Source organism: Theobroma cacao, chromosome 1, assembly GCF_053813885.1.
Source record: "Theobroma cacao isolate CCN51 chromosome 1, ASM5381388v1, whole genome shotgun sequence".
NCBI classification, from domain to species: domain Eukaryota; kingdom Viridiplantae; phylum Streptophyta; class Magnoliopsida; order Malvales; family Malvaceae; genus Theobroma; species Theobroma cacao.
The window spans coordinates 38,092,869-38,109,767 of NC_142639.1; the positions used below are offsets into that span (position 1 = coordinate 38,092,869).

The 16,899-nt window shown below is 37.4% G+C and overlaps 3 protein-coding genes and 1 long non-coding RNA gene across 6 annotated transcripts; 2 read left to right on the top strand and 2 right to left on the bottom strand.

Annotated features, from left to right (window-relative positions):
• The first annotated feature begins 566 nt into the window (after window positions 1-566).
• LOC18613812 (Pectin lyase-like superfamily protein) lies at window positions 567-4,579 on the top strand. Its single transcript, XM_007051240.3, has 7 exons — window positions 567-1,277; window positions 1,944-2,261; window positions 2,659-2,779; window positions 2,856-3,030; window positions 3,171-3,241; window positions 3,483-4,142; window positions 4,284-4,579. Exons 1-7 carry the CDS (start codon window positions 1,260-1,262, stop codon window positions 4,325-4,327), a joined length of 1,407 nt encoding a protein of 468 aa, XP_007051302.3. The 5' UTR covers window positions 567-1,259; the 3' UTR covers window positions 4,328-4,579.
• A 217-nt stretch (window positions 4,580-4,796) lies between these two features.
• On the bottom strand, window positions 4,797-8,251 carry LOC18613813 (DHHC-type zinc finger family protein). Of its 2 annotated transcripts, XM_018113987.2 has the most exons (9): window positions 8,042-8,250; window positions 7,824-7,937; window positions 7,380-7,706; window positions 7,216-7,284; window positions 7,023-7,094; window positions 6,778-6,906; window positions 6,612-6,692; window positions 5,579-5,746; window positions 4,797-5,499 (listed from the first exon to the last, which is right to left on the bottom strand). In XM_018113987.2, the coding sequence occupies exons 1-9, from the start codon at window positions 8,090-8,092 to the stop codon at window positions 4,987-4,989; spliced, it is 1,524 nt and encodes a 507-aa protein (XP_017969476.2). In that variant the 5' UTR covers window positions 8,093-8,250; the 3' UTR covers window positions 4,797-4,986. The 2 variants fall into 2 exon arrangements, with proteins under 2 accessions (XP_017969476.2, XP_088663914.1); XM_088807788.1 differs by lacking the exon at window positions 6,612-6,692 and having other exon boundaries at window positions 8,042-8,251.
• A 768-nt stretch (window positions 8,252-9,019) lies between these two features.
• Window positions 9,020-10,180, top strand: LOC148764797 (uncharacterized). The gene is made up of 2 exons (XR_016027250.1): window positions 9,020-9,614; window positions 9,727-10,180. It is a non-coding gene; the product is annotated as an uncharacterized LOC148764797 (long non-coding RNA).
• A 1,103-nt stretch (window positions 10,181-11,283) lies between these two features.
• WRKY47 (WRKY family transcription factor) lies at window positions 11,284-14,913 on the bottom strand. Of its 2 annotated transcripts, none has more exons than XM_088808531.1 (6): window positions 14,500-14,913; window positions 14,291-14,362; window positions 14,027-14,179; window positions 12,845-13,195; window positions 12,626-12,739; window positions 11,284-12,473 (listed from the first exon to the last, which is right to left on the bottom strand). In XM_088808531.1, the coding sequence occupies exons 1-6, from the start codon at window positions 14,719-14,721 to the stop codon at window positions 11,853-11,855; spliced, it is 1,533 nt and encodes a 510-aa protein (XP_088664657.1). In that variant the 5' UTR covers window positions 14,722-14,913; the 3' UTR covers window positions 11,284-11,852. The 2 variants fall into 2 exon arrangements, with proteins under 2 accessions (XP_088664657.1, XP_017969824.2); XM_018114335.2 differs by having other exon boundaries at window positions 12,845-13,198; window positions 14,500-14,911.
• Window positions 14,914-16,899: the final 1,986 nt, after the last annotated feature.

The window sequence follows — 16,899 nt, forward strand, 5'->3', positions numbered from 1 at the left end:
GAAAAATTTGACCCACAGCTTATAGTATTGTTTTTTAATTTTTTAATGTAACGATGAACTCGGGATTAGTGACACCAAGAGCTACCCATGTACGTCAGTTACGAAAACGGACTATCCCCAACAAAAACAATTTGGACAAAGCAAACGACGCCGTTGCTCTTGTAAATTGTAATGCTTTCCCTGGCAGGAACTATATGTCCCTTCCCAAAATCAAAACTTTGTTGTATTTCCTTATCAGCTCCTTTTTGTTTTGTTTTATGCATAGTTATGTCCTGCCTTCGGTTTATCAGCTTATGTATATTGGAAACTACTAGTAAAAAACACAAAAACAGAAAAAGAAGGAAACTGCTTTATGGAAATCCCTGTTTTGAACATGTGATGGAGGAGGTGAAATTAGTGGTGTTTTTTTGGCATGTATTACCTTTTTGACGGATTTTACAAACTCAAATTAAAGTAAGTAAGATTGTCACATGAAATGAGATAGGAACATGGATGGATAGAGATAAAGTGAGTTTAGCTAGGATGCCTTATCTCATGCAAGAGTTTTAATCTGTGTGTAAGTGTGACTCTTCCAGTCCAACCCCACTACGAAGACTCGCTCTCTCTATAGGGAAAGGTCCCTCTGTTTCTCTCAAAATAGAAGCCAACAGTCACAAACGCAAACAAAAACAAGCCCAGAGCAGACACCAAAAAGCTCACTCACCCTTCACTTATCAGAACATATATACCAGGTTACCAACCACTCCCATCTTCGATTTCATCGAGTTTGTACCTATTTTCAGCTTCCTTAAAGCTTTAACTTTTCTGGGTAATCCTTCGTTTCTTCTCATCAGTTTAATGTATAGAGCAAGGACAGAGAGAGAGAAAGAGTAGCAATGGAGCAGGTGAAGACATAAGAGGGACCTACTGCTTAATTTTTGGCGGGCAGCAACGGTCACTTTCAATGATTTTTCTTTGGGTGGTGGTGGTGGTTCTCTCAATGACCCATCTAATCACCCACACTCACACACATACACACACTTGCCTTACTGCTAGCTAGCTAGCTAGAGAAAGGAGATCTTATTCTTGATCAGAAAAATAAAATAAACAAAAAAAAAAAACAACCCTTCCTCCTCTTCCAAGTGTTTTCCTTCGTCTTTATTTTGTTTTGATCAAATAAAAAGGACAGGGCTTTAGTTGGAGAGTGTGGTCTTTGTGGAATCTGCGAGTTGTCTTCTTAGGTGCTTTGGCTGAAGGGGAAAATTGCAGATCTCATTCATATGAAGAGATCTTTCAGTGTGAGTTGTTTGATCATTGCTTCTCCTGCCCTTGACTTTCTTTTTTTTGTTGTTTTGAAAAAAAAATTTTCTCTGTTGAATGGGTCTTAATTTGTCCCTAGTCATTCTGCTACAACACTAAGTGCTTGAACTTTGAACAAGATCTGAACAAAATGTTCAAAATGTGTTATGGGAGAACAGTTTGACTCATCTAAATTCTTTTACACTCGTTACAAAATTGATTAAGAACATTGTTGGGATCTAAATGAGCGAAATGGTTCTTCTTTTTAGCTTTTATGAGTGTTGTAGACAATTAGTGGTTGTGAGTAAACGCATTTAGCTTCTTCCATTTGGGATCAGCTGTTGCTTAGATATCCTTTTTGTAAAATGTAGCCCAGCTTCATCGACTTTTCTGTATATCTGCTAGTTTTATGGCATGAAATCTGTGAGTCATTTATTATCCATGACTTGGTTGATAAAGTTACTCGCTCACTACTTTTGCATGTTTCTCATTACCAATTTTCAGACTTCGTTTGATTGGCATTGTTGTTAATCTGGCTTTCATTTTTATTTGAACTCCGAGTTTGTTGACTGGTCAATCAGGAATAACTAAAGAATAAAGAGGAGGAAAGCTGCTTAATCTCTGATTCAACATTCATGATCAATTCTAAAATCATTTATTTTCAGCTGTTGGATGTGCTTCTGCTACTTGCATTTGTCAGTCATACTACATGGGCTGTCAAGGGCAGCTTGCATTGCAAACGGACCAACTTAGGCGAGACTCGGCCTCACAGTGTCACTATTACTGAATTTGGCGCAGTTGGAGATGGTGTCACTCTCAATACGAAAGCGTTTCAGAATGCCATCTTCTATCTCAATTCATTTGCTGACAAAGGTGGGGCCAAGCTTTTTGTCCCAGCTGGCCGGTGGTTGACAGGAAGCTTCGATCTCATCAGTCACCTAACTTTGTGGTTAGATAAGGATGCAGTAATTCTTGGATCAAAGGTAAGTCCTTAACTTATTTCAAAAGAACATTTACCCCTAAGATGTGAAAAGAACATCGCAACCTGGTCGCGTGGTCTTTCCTATGATCCCCTTCTGTCTGGAAATTTTCTTGTATGTGGGAACTGTTGTTACAATGCTATGTAATCAACGTGTTGACACCAGAGAATTTGCATTTGGCTATCTGTAAGCGAGTCAATGCTCTATATGGTGAGCATACTAATTTAGTAATGCGAGAATAACATCTCATTTATGATCATTGATGCTCTGCTGCTAGTCTATATGATATTTTTCTGCCTATGCCCAAATTCAACTGGGCATTCCCATCTGTTGTAAGCCTACTGCTCGAGATGTTTTCTTATCACATATTGAATAATAGCATATCTTCTGGGTGTTTCAGAATTCTGATGACTGGCCGGTTGTTGATCCTCTGCCTTCATATGGCCGAGGTAGGGAGTTACCTGGTGGAAGGCATCGAAGCCTCATATATGGACGCAATTTGACTGATGTCATAATAACAGGTTAGTAACATTGATGAAGAAAGCTCTTCCCTGAGCATTTTGTTTCATTTGTTGATGCCATTGGTTCTCCGTGCAGGTGATAATGGAACTGTTGATGGCCAAGGCAGTGTTTGGTGGAACTGGTTCAGAAGTAAAACTCTGAATTATACTCGGCCCCATCTGGTTGAGTTGATGAACTCAACTGGGGTATTAATCACAAACTTGACTTTCTTGAATTCACCATTTTGGACCATCCACCCAGTATACTGCAGGTTTGTGCTCTTCATTAATATTAGCATGCTCTTGTTGTTTGTTGCAATTAAAGTGTTTACATTACCATTTTAGAACAGAGCTATTAAGAGTGAAAGCATTTATCAATTAAGTTGAGACTTTTTTTTTTCTTGATGAACAGCCATGTTACAGTCCAGAATGTCACAATTCTTGCTCCTCTGGATTCACCAAACACAGATGGGATTGATCCAGGTGAGTTCTATATGCGAACCTAAAAATTCTGTTTGATTCATCAATAATAAGTATTCTTGAATGATTGCAATGCAAGCAATTAAAGCTGTAACAACTTTAAAATGTAACAAATTTTGCAAGACGCAAGATTCTACTTTGTAACACATGTTTGTATCCAAGTGTAATCAACATTCTTGTCTCTATTTTCTACTCCATTTTAACCTCTCATATCTTTCTTACTGATATGTTTGAATACATCCAGATTCTTCTGATGATGTTTGCATTGAAGACTGTTATATCAGCACTGGCGATGACCTAATTGCCATCAAAAGTGGGTGGGATGAGTATGGCATTTCATTTGCTCATCCCAGCACAAATATTACCATCCGCGGGCTAACTGGTCACAATCGAAATGGCTCTGGGATTGCAATTGGAAGTGAGATGTCTGGAGGTGTTTCTGAAGTTTATGCAGAAAACATATTTTTTTTCAATACCAGCACAGCTATCATAATAAAGACAGCTCGTGGAAGGGGTGGCTATGTGAGAAATATCTATATATCAAACGTTACTTTGGCTGGTGTAGACACAGCTCTAAAGTTCAATAGTAATTTTTCTCAGCATCCAGATGAGTTTTATGATCCAAATGCTCTCCCTGTAATAGAAAGGATTACGATTAAAGATGTTGTAGGAGATAACATAAAAGTTGCAGGCCTCCTCAAGGGCATAGAAGGGGACAGTTTTCGTAATGTTTGCTTATTGAATATTACTCTCAATGTAACCTCAGAGTCTTCATGGAACTGCTCTAATATTCGAGGATACTCTGCCTTGGTTTCCCCAGAAACTTGTGAACCTCTGAAGGAAAGTATCTTCCCGAAGCATTATTCAGACTGTTACCGTCTATCAAATCATTTGTGGAGTTCAGGTAATGAAAACAGAGGTTCTTGGTTGCTTTCTTGGTAAATAGTGGAAACATAGCATTTGCTTTGCGGTGAAATCACCCTCTTTCATGAGTTTTGAAATTTTTAGTTGGAAATTTGATTCTTGCCATTTCTCAACACAACAGCCCATTACCTCGCCAAGGAAATGATGCCCGACATAAGAAGTTGATTGGAGTAGCTGATAAGTGGTTGTTGACTTGTGAGATGGTGTTGAGAGATTGTTTCTTGTAACTTTGTGTGCAGTAACAAATAATTGAGTGATTTGTAAGAAAAATGCATAGATGAGTATGTCTCTGAAAGGGTTTTTTTTTTTTTTGCTTGTCGCAGTCTGAAATCCCAACATATTAAATTTTGGTATGTTACGAAGGGCAAGTTATTCAAAAGCTCAATGAAAACAGAATCACAGAAAATTTTACATAAACTGTGTAATTTCTTGAGGTGCCTTTCATTGTGGTGGTGGTCAATCCAGCCTGTTTCCTGGGAAGTTGCATCCTTTTCATGAAATGGAAGTGCAATTTCTACGCTTTGGAAGGTTATGCAGAGTAAGTTCTCAGGTAATATACTACAACAATTACGTGCCCGACCTGTCCTTGTTTTTGGTACGGTACAAGATTCGTTGCATCAATGCATGTGCTAAGTTAGGTGGAAGTTCTTCAACTGTATTTGTATTGAATAATCCAAGGAGTATCCAATTATAGTCTGTGAAAGAGATGACAAAGAAATGAAATACACTTGTAAATCTAATGAGATGAGAAGCTTCATCAAGAATGAACACAGGCAACCAACGAATCTTTCTCAGAGGCTGAGAACCTTGAAATTCAAACGTCTTTATCTGGGAGATGCCTCACTGCCATCTTTTTTAATAACAGAACATAAAACCTGCCTTGAGATGTATGTTTCAAGCTCCTTGGAAACCTCTGTTAACTTCAAATCGAAATTGCTTCTATATTTTTGTTTTGGTGATGGCATAACACTCGAGAACATAGTAGTAGAACCAGAAAATCGACGCCTTGGGCTTGAAAACCTTCCTGGTGAACCTGGAAGCCTGCCTTTGGAAATAAGAGGCGTTGTTGCTGTTCCTGAATTGGCTATATTTCTCTCTGGGTTCATTAGTGGGCCACGTTTTGTCTCCAGTGGTAGTGGCTTCAATGGATCAAGTTCCACCGCTAGCTTTGGTTTCATAAGCCTTTCTCTAGCCTTCTCTGCTGCTAGAAGAGCTTTCTCCCTGCTAAGATTTATCAGTTTCCACGGGTCAATGCTTACATGGAACCCTTGTTTCTTGCTTGTTAAGGTGGAAGCTTCAGGATCTCCATCAATTCGTATGGACAATCTTGATGGGTTCTGAAATTGTAACTGACCAGTAAGACAAGCCTGCTCAAAATCTTTGGATAAAGTTTAAGATGGGATGTCTTGTATATACCTGAGTTCTCTGTCCTCTGCACAAAAACCTTGACACAAATGTTGGTTTTTCAGGTGAATCAAAATCAGAACTATCATCCGACGAGATATCTGAGTCGTCAAATGGGTCGTCTACTGTAAATTGGTTCTCCTCTTTCATTGCCAGTATATAATCATAAGTTCTCATTCCCTGTAACAAGAATCAACACATACTATTGAGGCTGGAACGGAACTAAACAGCTCAAGCCTGTGTAGTAACAAGTTAAGGGCATTGATTCCGAACCCTCTTCAGTGCATTCAAAGGCATAGATGCAGCAAGATATGCCACAACTCAAGTTGAAAGCACGAATAAAACAAACAACCAAAGTCCTCACATTTACTTAAAAACTGCTAATTAACTTATCATGTGGGTACATACGAACATAATAGTTACTATATTTCAAATGTCAAATTGTTAGGACAGGCAAGAACTGCGAAAGTGAAAAGTTCCATTGGGCTTCCAAATGTCACGCATGCTGAGATAGTGACAATTCGAATCCTATACTAAGAAACGTAAGGAAATTTTCGTCAAGGACTGGGGCATGAAGTTAACAAATGCATGCCAAAGTTTAGCTGACGAGTAGTGACATGCTCGAAATTGTTATAATTACAAATGGGGTACACTATGAAAACGACAGAAAATTTCCCTTATTTCTTAGCTTTACAGTAATGATTGGAATATATAATTCATCAGCATAGGAAATGCAAAATGATTTTCTAGTACCGAACGGAATGATAATGGAGTGACAATTAAATGAATATGACTCACACCAGAACCACATCTTTTCTTGTAAATTGACCACATGGGAAAGAGCCTCATTCATGTGCATAAAGTTGCAGTGGTGATGTTGAAGGAAGCCAAGTGATGGGAAGCTTGAAGTAGAAACGACCGAGCACGTAACTTAGTACAACAATGTTTCTATTTTTTACCTAACCAAACTGACATGGCATCTTATTTTTTCAAATTACTCTATTGGGTTTTGCAAATTAATCCTAAGAGGGAAGCTATAACTTACCTTTCTTATCAGAACTACATGAAAGAAGAAAAGTTGTCCCATTGCTGCCGAGCCATAAGCAGTAAACAAAGCCAACAAAATCTGTTATAGTTCCATGAGTTAAACTAAACCCCCACCAGAATTTGTACTCCAAATATAGCTGCAATGTAAGAAAGATAATACTTACTGTGATTGTGGCAAGAACTTCTCTAGGAAACTCTATATAGAGCCTTTTCTCCAGCTCCTGCTCAATTCCTATCTTATCTGCAAAGCACCTGACGAATATGGCAATAGCAGTTCCTCCTTCTAGGATTAGCTGTAAGAGTAACGATTCAATTGTCAGGGTGAATAGAATTTCAAGCCCTTTTAGAGGTAAGATAGAGCGTAATATAGTTGATCTCTAGCAATTGAAGGACATAAAACACCACTTACCATTAACAATACAAAAATCATCAGAAGAATGAATGTCGTATAATTCCTTTTCCCTACACAATTGTTCAGCCACTGACATAAAACAAGCAACTCTACATCAATGCACAGCAATTGCTTTCTAAAATACACTACAAACTGAAAAAAGAAACGAAAAAAAAAAGGCCCAAAATTAGACTCAAAACCCGCTCCTTACCCTGCAATGATGATCAAAACCTTCAACACACCGGTTGCAAGTCCTACAGTGCTTGCTATGTTTTTTCACCTAAGATAAAGTAGAGAAAGTTGTAAAAGACAAAATACAAGGGAACCCATCTGTTATTATTATTTTTTTTAAATGTTACTAGCACAAATGCAAACCTCAAAATCACAGAGAGAACAGTAGGAGATGTCATCCTCTTTAAGGTCAGGTGAAATTGCATCATCTTTCATGACAAGGGGAAATGGTAGCAACGGTTCCATTTGGACATTGGTTTTCAATGGATCCAAATACTTCCTCCTTATGAAAGTCCTAAGAATCTTCTTCTCCAACCTCCTAAAAAACCTTACAACAATCTGGGTCAATATGAACCCGTAATTGAGCTTCAAAACCCCTTTAGATTTGTCTCTTTTCTTCTTCCTAGAGCTGGTTTTATCAGTAGGGTCAATAGCAGTACACCTAATAAACAGGAACATAACAGAGAGTGCCTGGAATTGGAAAACCAAATTAAAACAGCTCATTAATTCTCAGTGAGTTTTGGGCTATCAAAACTGATAAGAAGAAACGAATAAAAAGGTTCAAACGTTTTGCTTAGAGAAGATTACCACAAAGGAAAAGATAGTTGTGACAATTATTTCTGCAATTCTGTTTCCAAGCAAGAGGCCTAGAAATGTATAAAAGGCCACAACTAGAAAGCTGTATACCGCCATTCCCACCATCTGCAAATCCAATAATTTCAACTCAATTCAAAGTTTCAATCCAAAAAACAAATGGTCAGCAATTCTAAGACAATAAAAGAAAAGGGTCTAAGTTTGACATTTACCTGCAAAGGATGGAGAGGTCGCTGCCAACCATGGCGTCTCATGATCCTCATGGCCCTAAACTTTGCAGCTTTTTGAATCCAAACAACAACAGATTTTTTCTTTGTGTTAAATTAATTTAAATTAAGTTACTTAGCAATCCATGGGATTTGCTTTCAAAGTCATAAAGAGCAGAAAAGTTCTCTTTTGTTAGCTGTTTTTATGTGTTTTGTGTTTTTTAATGTTTTCCCTTGAAGTTCACGCTTAGCTTGAGGAGCAGCTCCCCCCCCAACGGTCGAATGTCGATAAGGCGGTTTAAAATTTGAACGGCCATTCTTGTTGCAGATCTAGCCCCATCTGACGGCTGTGAGTTCATCATCATTGTTCCCTTTTCCATGTTTGGGGGCCCGAAAAGGCAAAAAAAATTTATGCGTGGGGCCATTGCATTAGTACGACTAAACATTCCGTGGGCCGCCAGGCGTAAACTCAGTTTCCCTATAATGTTGACCTGTCGAAACTTTGGGAATGTTAGGTTAAATGGTCAATGAATGGGGCTCAGAAGTTTTAGCCCATAAAACCCAGATTGTGAAATACAAGGCCCAATACTTGAGACAAAGGGTTTCACTGGTATTGCAGGGGATTTGAGCTCGTATTCTTTTTGTTCTCCTCAATGTGATCATGTAATGCAGGTGCCTGTTGATTCTCACCTCACATCAAATATGTATTAAAAGTGATTTTGAGCTTAGAACAGAAGAATTATCACTTCAACTAGTTTTCCAAGTTGAGAATCTGTGACAAATGCATCTTCGTCATCATTGAAAGAAAATTTGGCGGCATCCATGAGTTCCTCCAAACTCTTCAGTGAGTTCTTTGATATTAACAAATAACGATCCACATGATATTAAAATACCCCATCATTGAATAAGAAACTGTACCCTTTTAAGGGATTATATCCGAAAAGAAATTGGTAGCTAGTAAAAGGTCTTTTGGTGCGTAAAAACAAAATGGCAACTACCAAAGCATCACCTGTTGCATAAATAACCCATGTTTTTAAAGTCAAAAATAGACCAAAACCAAAAAAACAGAACCCATTAATGCGAAAGCGAATTGCAAAGAAAGCACGACGCTGCAAAGATTAATCACTGAAGCATCTGGAGGAACTCAAGGTTGGCACCAAACGTGCGGTTTCTTTCTTCTTCTCGACTTCTGACTTGAAAGCCATAAATATTGCCTGTTGGGTTGGATAGCTAGCTAGGTTTGTTTTTCATTTGTCTCTCGAAACCGGTTGTGATGCTGCTTATATAGATAAAATTGCACCTTCGAAACTGAGCTTCCTAGAGCCCGAAGACGTCTCTCAGGTGCAACTGGCGAATCTTTTTTAATTTGGATGATAAGAAAAGCCGCGTGCCTAGTTGAACCTGGCGTTTTTTCCTGGTCGGATTCGTTATAAAACCCAAGGAGATTCATTGAACGTGGACACTGCATGGTGCTTTATTCTCATGGGTGTAACTTGCAAGGAGACGGAATCTTATCTACACCGACAACCATGTGTTCGGTTTAACATGTTGTTGAGGAAATCCTTTGTCCTGAGTTGAGGTAAACGTGTGGAAAAAGGTTTCCTGGGTAAACCCTGATCATATTTTCAACAAAAGCAGGCTTTCTCCTGATTGATTCGTACGATATATTTATGTAGCTTCTGCTGCTGCAGCTCCTCCTCCTCCTCGGATTGGCTAGCTGGAGTCAGACTCTGGAGAAATTGGGAAAGTAACGGTTCACGATCGATAATCTATGTCAGGATGAGTTGGAGATATTTCCATGTGTAGGTTACAAGGCGACAGAAATATCTATATCTTTACGTTGAAAGATGAAACCAGAAAATGGAGCAACCTAATTAAAACGCGAGAGGAACAGAACTAGGGAGACAAAAGAAGTGGATTAATTTGTCCTTTTCTTCCCTCTTTATTTGGTGGAATACATATACAGTAGAGAAATTAGGTGGAGTATTATTTATTTAGTTTTTCTTCTTTATGCCGCTAAGCAATTAATGCCGTTTAACATAGGCTTAACCCAAAATCATAGCACCGAAACTATATCCCTTTCTAGTTTATAATTAGAATTAGTTTTTCTGTTTGATTACTAAGAGTCTGTTTGGTTTAATTTTTTTAGTTTAAAAACTATTATGAAATTCTTATAAAAAATAATAACTTTTAAAATTAAATTAAAAGTTATTTGGTAATCTATTTGGTAGAATAAATTATATAAACTTCAATATTTATTAAACTTATCATAAAAGCTATTGATACTATTTTCAATTACCTAATAAAAACAAATTTATTTCGAGTTTATATATAATTTTAAATATTAAGATAAAAAAAATCTATAAAGAAATGAAACAACTTTCAAACTTGTATAATAGTAATAGTATTAAATTTTTATTGATCTAATAAGCAATATGACCATTATGCTTCAATTTCTCAAAAAAGAAAAGAAAAGATGAAACAATGTATTTGACATTAAAATCTTTTCTAGTGAAAAAGGAGATGAGAGGGAGATTGATTAAGAGAGAGGAATATTTCTTAAAAGACTTGACGTAATTTTTTTTTTAAAAAAAAGCTCCTCTCTGGATTGAGTTAAGTTTTGTGGAAAATTTAACCTAATTCCGTTAATTTTCCTCATTCTCTTACTTTCTAATCCAACCAAACGAGAAAAAAAAATTGGGCTCCTATAGTCTTATACTAAACTAATAAACACCTTGGAGGACGCGCATTTCTTCATTTCGTTTTTTTCTTCTTAAATAAGTAAAATTTTCTTAATCATTGCCTAATATGCTGACTATTTATTTTCAATTAGTGAATAAGGATCAATATTTTGTTTATTAAAAAGCATCTTGAGATTAGCCCCTAAATTAATTAACTAGCTGATGGGTCATTCTAGTCACACTAGAGATTTAGGTCAAGGGTTTTTTTTGTTTTCCTTTGAAAAGCAACTTGTATATTCATTCCATCAAGAGAGCCAAAAAAATGCTGCTGTAAGTCTATTCCTATGGGTAGAAATAGACTAACAGCAGCAAATTACAATTCTCAACAAGCTCCAAATTAAGAGATGAAAAAAACAGTGCCCGGAACATACAAGTGACCAAAAAGAAAATAGTAATTGGCCGGGGTTCAGCAAGCTTCTTCCTCTAGCAATATATATATATGTAGTATGTATAGAATGTTTTAAAGTTATGGCAGTAAACAATAACTAAAACAAGGGAAACAAAAACTTCAACTCAAGCAAATAATTGCTAGTATATAATTCTGCAAAAGTTATATAAATCCCTTTCACTATACATGTATATCCCTTCATACTTATTTAATTATGTACAAAGCAAAATCATCTCCAACAAAAGAAATACTTAAAAATTTTGTCCACCAATTCGTTCTTACAACCCACTCTAAGCTTTCAGTATGCTTACACTGCATGTGACAACATATCATAATTCTCTACAATGAAGAGTATAGAAATATTGGATTAGGAAAGGCGGTAATGATCAGATTCTGAAAGTCTTTTCTTACGGCTATAGCGACACCAAACTGCAAGCCCGAACCACCAACCATCAGTACACTGTTGTTGATCAAAAGAGTTCGCTATGATGAATTCTTCTACATATAACCCGGATCAGGTGTAACAACATCTACGTGCACGTCAAAGCTTGCTCCATATATTCTACTGCTCTGATCATAAAAAAGATGGGTTCTTCCCTCAAACTGTCTACTTACCAAGCAAAAGGTTATGCAAAAAAGTGATAAATAACCTGAGAATGCGAAGACCCAAAAGTGCTTATCACCCTAGCTAGTTAGTAGAGAAAGTGGTGCAAGACTGTGGAAGCTGTGGTGATCCTGGAAGACCAGGCACCCTATTGGAGGCATTGCTATTCCCACCATTGTTAATAGTGTTTCCACTGTTGCTCGGTGGTGCTCCCATAATTGTCGAAATAGCTGCAGCTAAGGCTGCGGTGAAATTCGGATCAGAAGCAATGGCTGCTGTAACTGTGTCAACCATAGAAGCAGGACGTTGCCCTAACTGCGTTACAGGCAATGCAGATAACTTGGTAGGAGAGAACATAGAGTGCCCTAAAAGCTGCGGATAGCCTTGCAACGGTAATGGAAATGTAGCTGTGGAAGGCGGGGGACGGAAGAATGGAACAGCATTTGGGCCTTGAGTTAAGTCAAGGGTTATGGTGGGAAACGGCGCAGAGGCAGACAGGGTGGCCATTGTTGATCCATAAGGTAAGGAAGGGAAGTAGCCCGAACTCGATAGGCCATCCTTGCTTGTGGTTGAACCTGATAGTAGCATGGCTGCTGCAGCTGACGTAGTGTTAGCCATAGCTGTGGCTGCTGGTGGAAGAGGGTGATTGTGATTTCCTTCATATGTTGTTATGAGAATGCTTTTATCCTCAGCGCATCTTTGCACCTGACAGAAAATAAGGTAAGTTTAAGTAGTTGGAAGTGTTAAAAGGACGTTAAGGTTTAAGTAGTTGAAGGTTTTTCAGAATAATCGAGCCCATTTTACTCTCTTCTTATTCCCAAAATAAACAATATTAACTAGAAGAAAAAGACAAGTACCTGCTTACGGACTGGGCAGCCAACAGCCATGGTGCAACGGTAGTAGGCGCGTGGACAAGGGTTTCCCTTGGCCATCTTTTGACCATACTTCCTCCATTGACATCCATCGCTTATCTGCGCCAAAGAAAAATAAGATCCATCGTTAATTTCGACATATTCTTCAAAGTTTTTTCACATAAATGAGGAATTAAAATTGTACAGTTGCAAAATAGTCCTTACCAAGGGAGCTTCTGATCTCGCTCGAACCGACACCCTGGCCTTCCTGAAAGGTACTTCAGAGACTTGCTCTTCATTCTTTGACTGTTCTACCTTTGGACTCTTGGGCGACCCCCAGCTTTGGGACGTTCGATCAGTACCATCTTCAACAGAAACGTGCTTTCCTGGAATTCGAGTCATTTGATGGTCGCGTTCCTTTGACACGACTTCCATAGTGTTTACTGGGGATACTGACAATTCCTGCGTCTTGTCGTCAGATGCCGAAGGTGCATTGACATCCAAGGCAGTCGATGGTCGTGGGTCCATGAATTGTTGGACTGACTCTGTGAGACTTGACATGCCATTAACTGCACCCTTCTGTTTGAAAACCAACCATTTGATTAGTCTTAACCTTGGATCGTGATATTCCTCAGAGAGAGAAGAAAAAAGCGATGGGCTTAATTATCAACCAATCTTCATTACCTCTAAATATCAAACGGCAAAATGTTTATGGTACTACTCTTTATGCTAATCCCCAGATTATCTCACTCAGCCCTCTAACTGGTTTAACGTAAACTTGTAAAATGAGAGAAACAGTGAAAGTACATAGATACATAGGTTATCTTTCTCAAAGAATCATGGCGGGTCTTTTAACCTGCTTTGAAGCAAGAGAAAAAGATCCTTTTAGGTTGTCCAAAGTGCACACGAGGGGGTGCAAATAAGCCTAAATAGGCAACTAGCTGAGCAAACGCCTCCTATTCTACAGTAGGCTTTACTCTATTATCATTTACAAGGACCATTGCAGGCACACGGTGAATCATATAGATTGGCGATCGAATAACTGTGTATGAAATTTACTGAAAATTTCTTTTTGAAGATAGGAAGGAGTCCAAACTTCAATGTGGTTTTGCATAAAAATAAGGCGAAAACTGAGATTAGCAAAGATATATTACGAATAAGATATTGAAAAAAAGATGATACGGGATCAGGAGAGCACACTTTCCAATTCTAGTGAAGCACGTTAGCCAATTTTTTACGCATTAAAAAAAAGATACATCCAATATCCATATCATACAGTTAAATTTTAATGGATAATTAAAACCCTCTTACTCTAATTTAAACCACAGGAATCACCTAGCAAACTGATGTATATATTCGAATCTGGTGTGCTTGACCTTATGGTAACTTAATCAAACTTAAATTCACCTGTTCTCCTTGATTTCCATGTGCCTGTTTTTGCACCGCCATGAACAGTTGACCTTGTAGTTCGTTGTAGTTTTTGGTAATCTGATCCAACATGCTTCTCAGTCTCCGATTTTCTTCGTGTAACCTTTGTAACTCGATTCTAAGAGCCCTCATCTGAAAACCCAATTTTCCATTAATAAGTTTAAGCTCACAAATAAAAAAGAAATGAAAACATTTACATGGTAAAACGTTTTTCATGTAAAATTTTCTCTTCGGAAAACTCACTTCAGAATTGGGTGTCTCTTCATTAGCTGTCCTTGAAACTCTCGGGCTTGAACTGAGAAGATTTAATCCAGTCTGAACAACAAAATTTTAGTCAATGAGAAGTAAACTCAAATTTCCATAATAATTCCAACTAGTATTTCCATATCACACGATAGGTTCAATGAATATATAAACATAATAAAAAAATTAATAATAATCCAAAACCTTACGTTTACACCGGAATCAAACAAGGAAGATGATCCATTATTAATCTTGCTCTCTTGAAGAGGATCATGTGGTTGACTGTTAGTAGAAAAGAAATCCATTTCCTTGATGGTTGGCTTAACATGATCACTAGAATCATCAAGCGTACGATCAGGCACACCAGAATTCGGCCGGAGGAAGTCACCAGTGCGCAAGAACTTCAATTCTCGACGGTGCTGCTTCTCCATGACTAAAGGAGAAAGAAAGAGAAAAAAAAAGAGATAGATAGAGAGAGAGAAGAGAGGAGGAGTAGTTATGGAGCCTTTTCAAGCTTTCAACAAGAAGAAAGAGTCTTTTCACTGTAGTAGTTATATAATAAATCACTAAGAATGCCAGAGAAAAAAGAAGAGAGAAATGACTTAGCTTTAGGGGTGGTCCAAAAAAGATTAAAAAATAAAAGAAAGGGCTTATTAGAGAGAAAGAGTAAGCGAAGACCAGCCGTTTTTTTCGCGGAAGATATGACGTAACAGTTGATGTAGAGGGCGACGTGGCAAATTCTGGTTGAGGTAGGACTAAGCAAGGAGTGAAACGATGGGTGAGGGCGGTGAGACGGAATGGCGTTAAAGATAACGGAGGATAGAGGTACTTAGCGTTTTTAGTGTAAAAGAGAGAGATAGGGTACGGGCGGTCCACGTGGGGGCGTCTTCTCGAGGTCAACGAAGTTGACGGCACGGCTCTATCTGACGGTGGTTAGGGATTAAAAAAAAAAGAAAGAATGAGGAAACAAGGGGAGGGGTCCACCTAGGGGAGGATACCTAATCCCACTTGACTTATGAAGCCAGGCCCCCCACGTCATTTTTTGGATCCCTCCCCCGGATGCTGGCTCACCTGGCTAGCTCGGCTCCTTGCTGCCCTACATGCACTCAACCACCTACGTTTTGGTCCCATTGAATTTCTTTGCAACTTTTAATCTTAGTCTAATTACCCCATTTATATATATCCCTTTCATTTTCCTAGAATATTATTAGTATTGGTTTATCGGTGCTTCTATTTTTAAGCACATTTTTTTACATAAATCAATCCCTTTTGTTGATATATAAATTTTAATTATCTATTTATATGATAATTGATGTGAACATAAAATAAATTAAATTTCGTGTACTTTAAATTTATTTATTTTTATATTGGTCAAATGAATATGATATATGAGTTTTTTTTTTTTTTAAAAGTGAAAAAGGACTATGGGAGATCAAAGAAACTCCTCATCATGGAAATATCATATATATGAGAAAGGGGAAACAAGAGATGAAGAAAAAGAAAAAAGAGTGGGTGAAACTTAATATTAGGCCAATCAAAATCAATTAAAAGGGTTGAACACCCATAATGAAAAAGAATTAGTTAACAGCAGGACCCCTAGCATAATTGTACAACTGAATTATTGCTCTTCGGTATCAATCAACTTCAAATAGACATGTGTCACCACAAATGGATATATTACCTCCCCTCCCTTCATGCAATTATCTTGTACAAATTGCCCGTGGTAAGGGTTAGTCGCCCCTAGAAATAATAGATTCTTCCAAAGACATGATAAACCTAAAGAAATGAAAGTTAATTAGTCGAGTTTAATTAGTCTGCTAATTATGCAATGAATGTCGATATGGGAAATGGCCAGGAAAGAAAGGAAAAAAAAAAGAATCATGCTGAGCAGAAACTTTTGACATCTACTTAGTCATCCTTGAGTTGATTCCAATGGAAGACCAAATTATGTGCAAAAATGGTCCTAGCTATAGCTACCAAGTTATTCTTTTTTCCCACATATCTGAGGTGTGGTTTCTGACTTCTTTCCACAATTTCGAACAAAGAGCTCATCTCTCTAAGACTGAATTGTTGGGGTACCGTAATCAGTCAAGATTCTAGAAGTTCCTTAATCTAATACCGTGGCAAAACTTCTTTGCTTTTGCTTGCTCAGCATCATTCCTCTTTGCCATAAATAAAGTCCATTTATTGTAACTGCAAACTTTACTACAATACTTTTTCTTTCCTCCAAGTCTATTAAAGAAAAAAACGAGAGAAAGAAAGAACCTTTTTTTTTACAAGTCATGAATTAAGTCATTGATAAATGGGGTTACTTGAAACTCATAACCCTCCATAGGTGCACAAAAGTTTGTCCTATATTCTCCCTCCATGCAGAAAAAAAAAGAGTCATTGATAATAACTCTATAATATAGAGTTATTTTGACATATTTTAGGAACTTAAATAGTTAGATTTTTTATATTTTAGATGCGAATTTTAACATTTTAAGTATTTTTATAGTTTAAGTTTGATTACTTGTTAAGTGATTAATTTAAGTTATTTTAGTTAAATTTAATGTTATTTTATTTTAAATTACTTTAAGAGTAGTTATTGTTAATTTTTCTTATTGCTT

What these genes read in the sequence shown, in the direction of transcription:
- LOC18613812 (XM_007051240.3), top strand. An exon ending in GACTGATGTCATAATAACAG is followed by an intron (nt 2,780 to 2,855) that starts GTTAGTAACATT and finishes TTCTCCGTGCAG; the next exon opens with GTGATAATGGAACTGTTGAT. An exon ending in AAATCATTTGTGGAGTTCAG is followed by an intron (nt 4,143 to 4,283) that starts GTAATGAAAACA and finishes TCAACACAACAG; the next exon opens with CCCATTACCTCGCCAAGGAA.
- WRKY47 (XM_018114335.2), bottom strand. Translation starts at nt 14,721, where the DNA reads ATGGAGAAGCAGCACCGTCGAGAATTGAAGTTCTTGCGCACTGGTGAC. An exon ending in TGTTTGATTCCGGTGTAAAC is followed by an intron (nt 14,363 to 14,499) that starts GTAAGGTTTTGG and finishes TTTGTTGTTCAG; the next exon opens with ACTGGATTAAATCTTCTCAG. An exon ending in ATGGAAATCAAGGAGAACAG is followed by an intron (nt 13,199 to 14,026) that starts GTGAATTTAAGT and finishes GTTTTCAAACAG; the next exon opens with AAGGGTGCAGTTAATGGCAT.
- LOC18613813 (XM_018113987.2), bottom strand. Translation starts at nt 8,092, where the DNA reads ATGAGGATCATGAGACGCCATGGTTGGCAGCGACCTCTCCATCCTTTG. An exon ending in GACCTCTCCATCCTTTGCAG is followed by an intron (nt 7,938 to 8,041) that starts GTAAATGTCAAA and finishes TTGGATTTGCAG; the next exon opens with ATGGTGGGAATGGCGGTATA. An exon ending in ATGTAGTTCTGATAAGAAAG is followed by an intron (nt 5,747 to 6,611) that starts GTAAGTTATAGC and finishes TTCTTGTTACAG; the next exon opens with GGAATGAGAACTTATGATTA.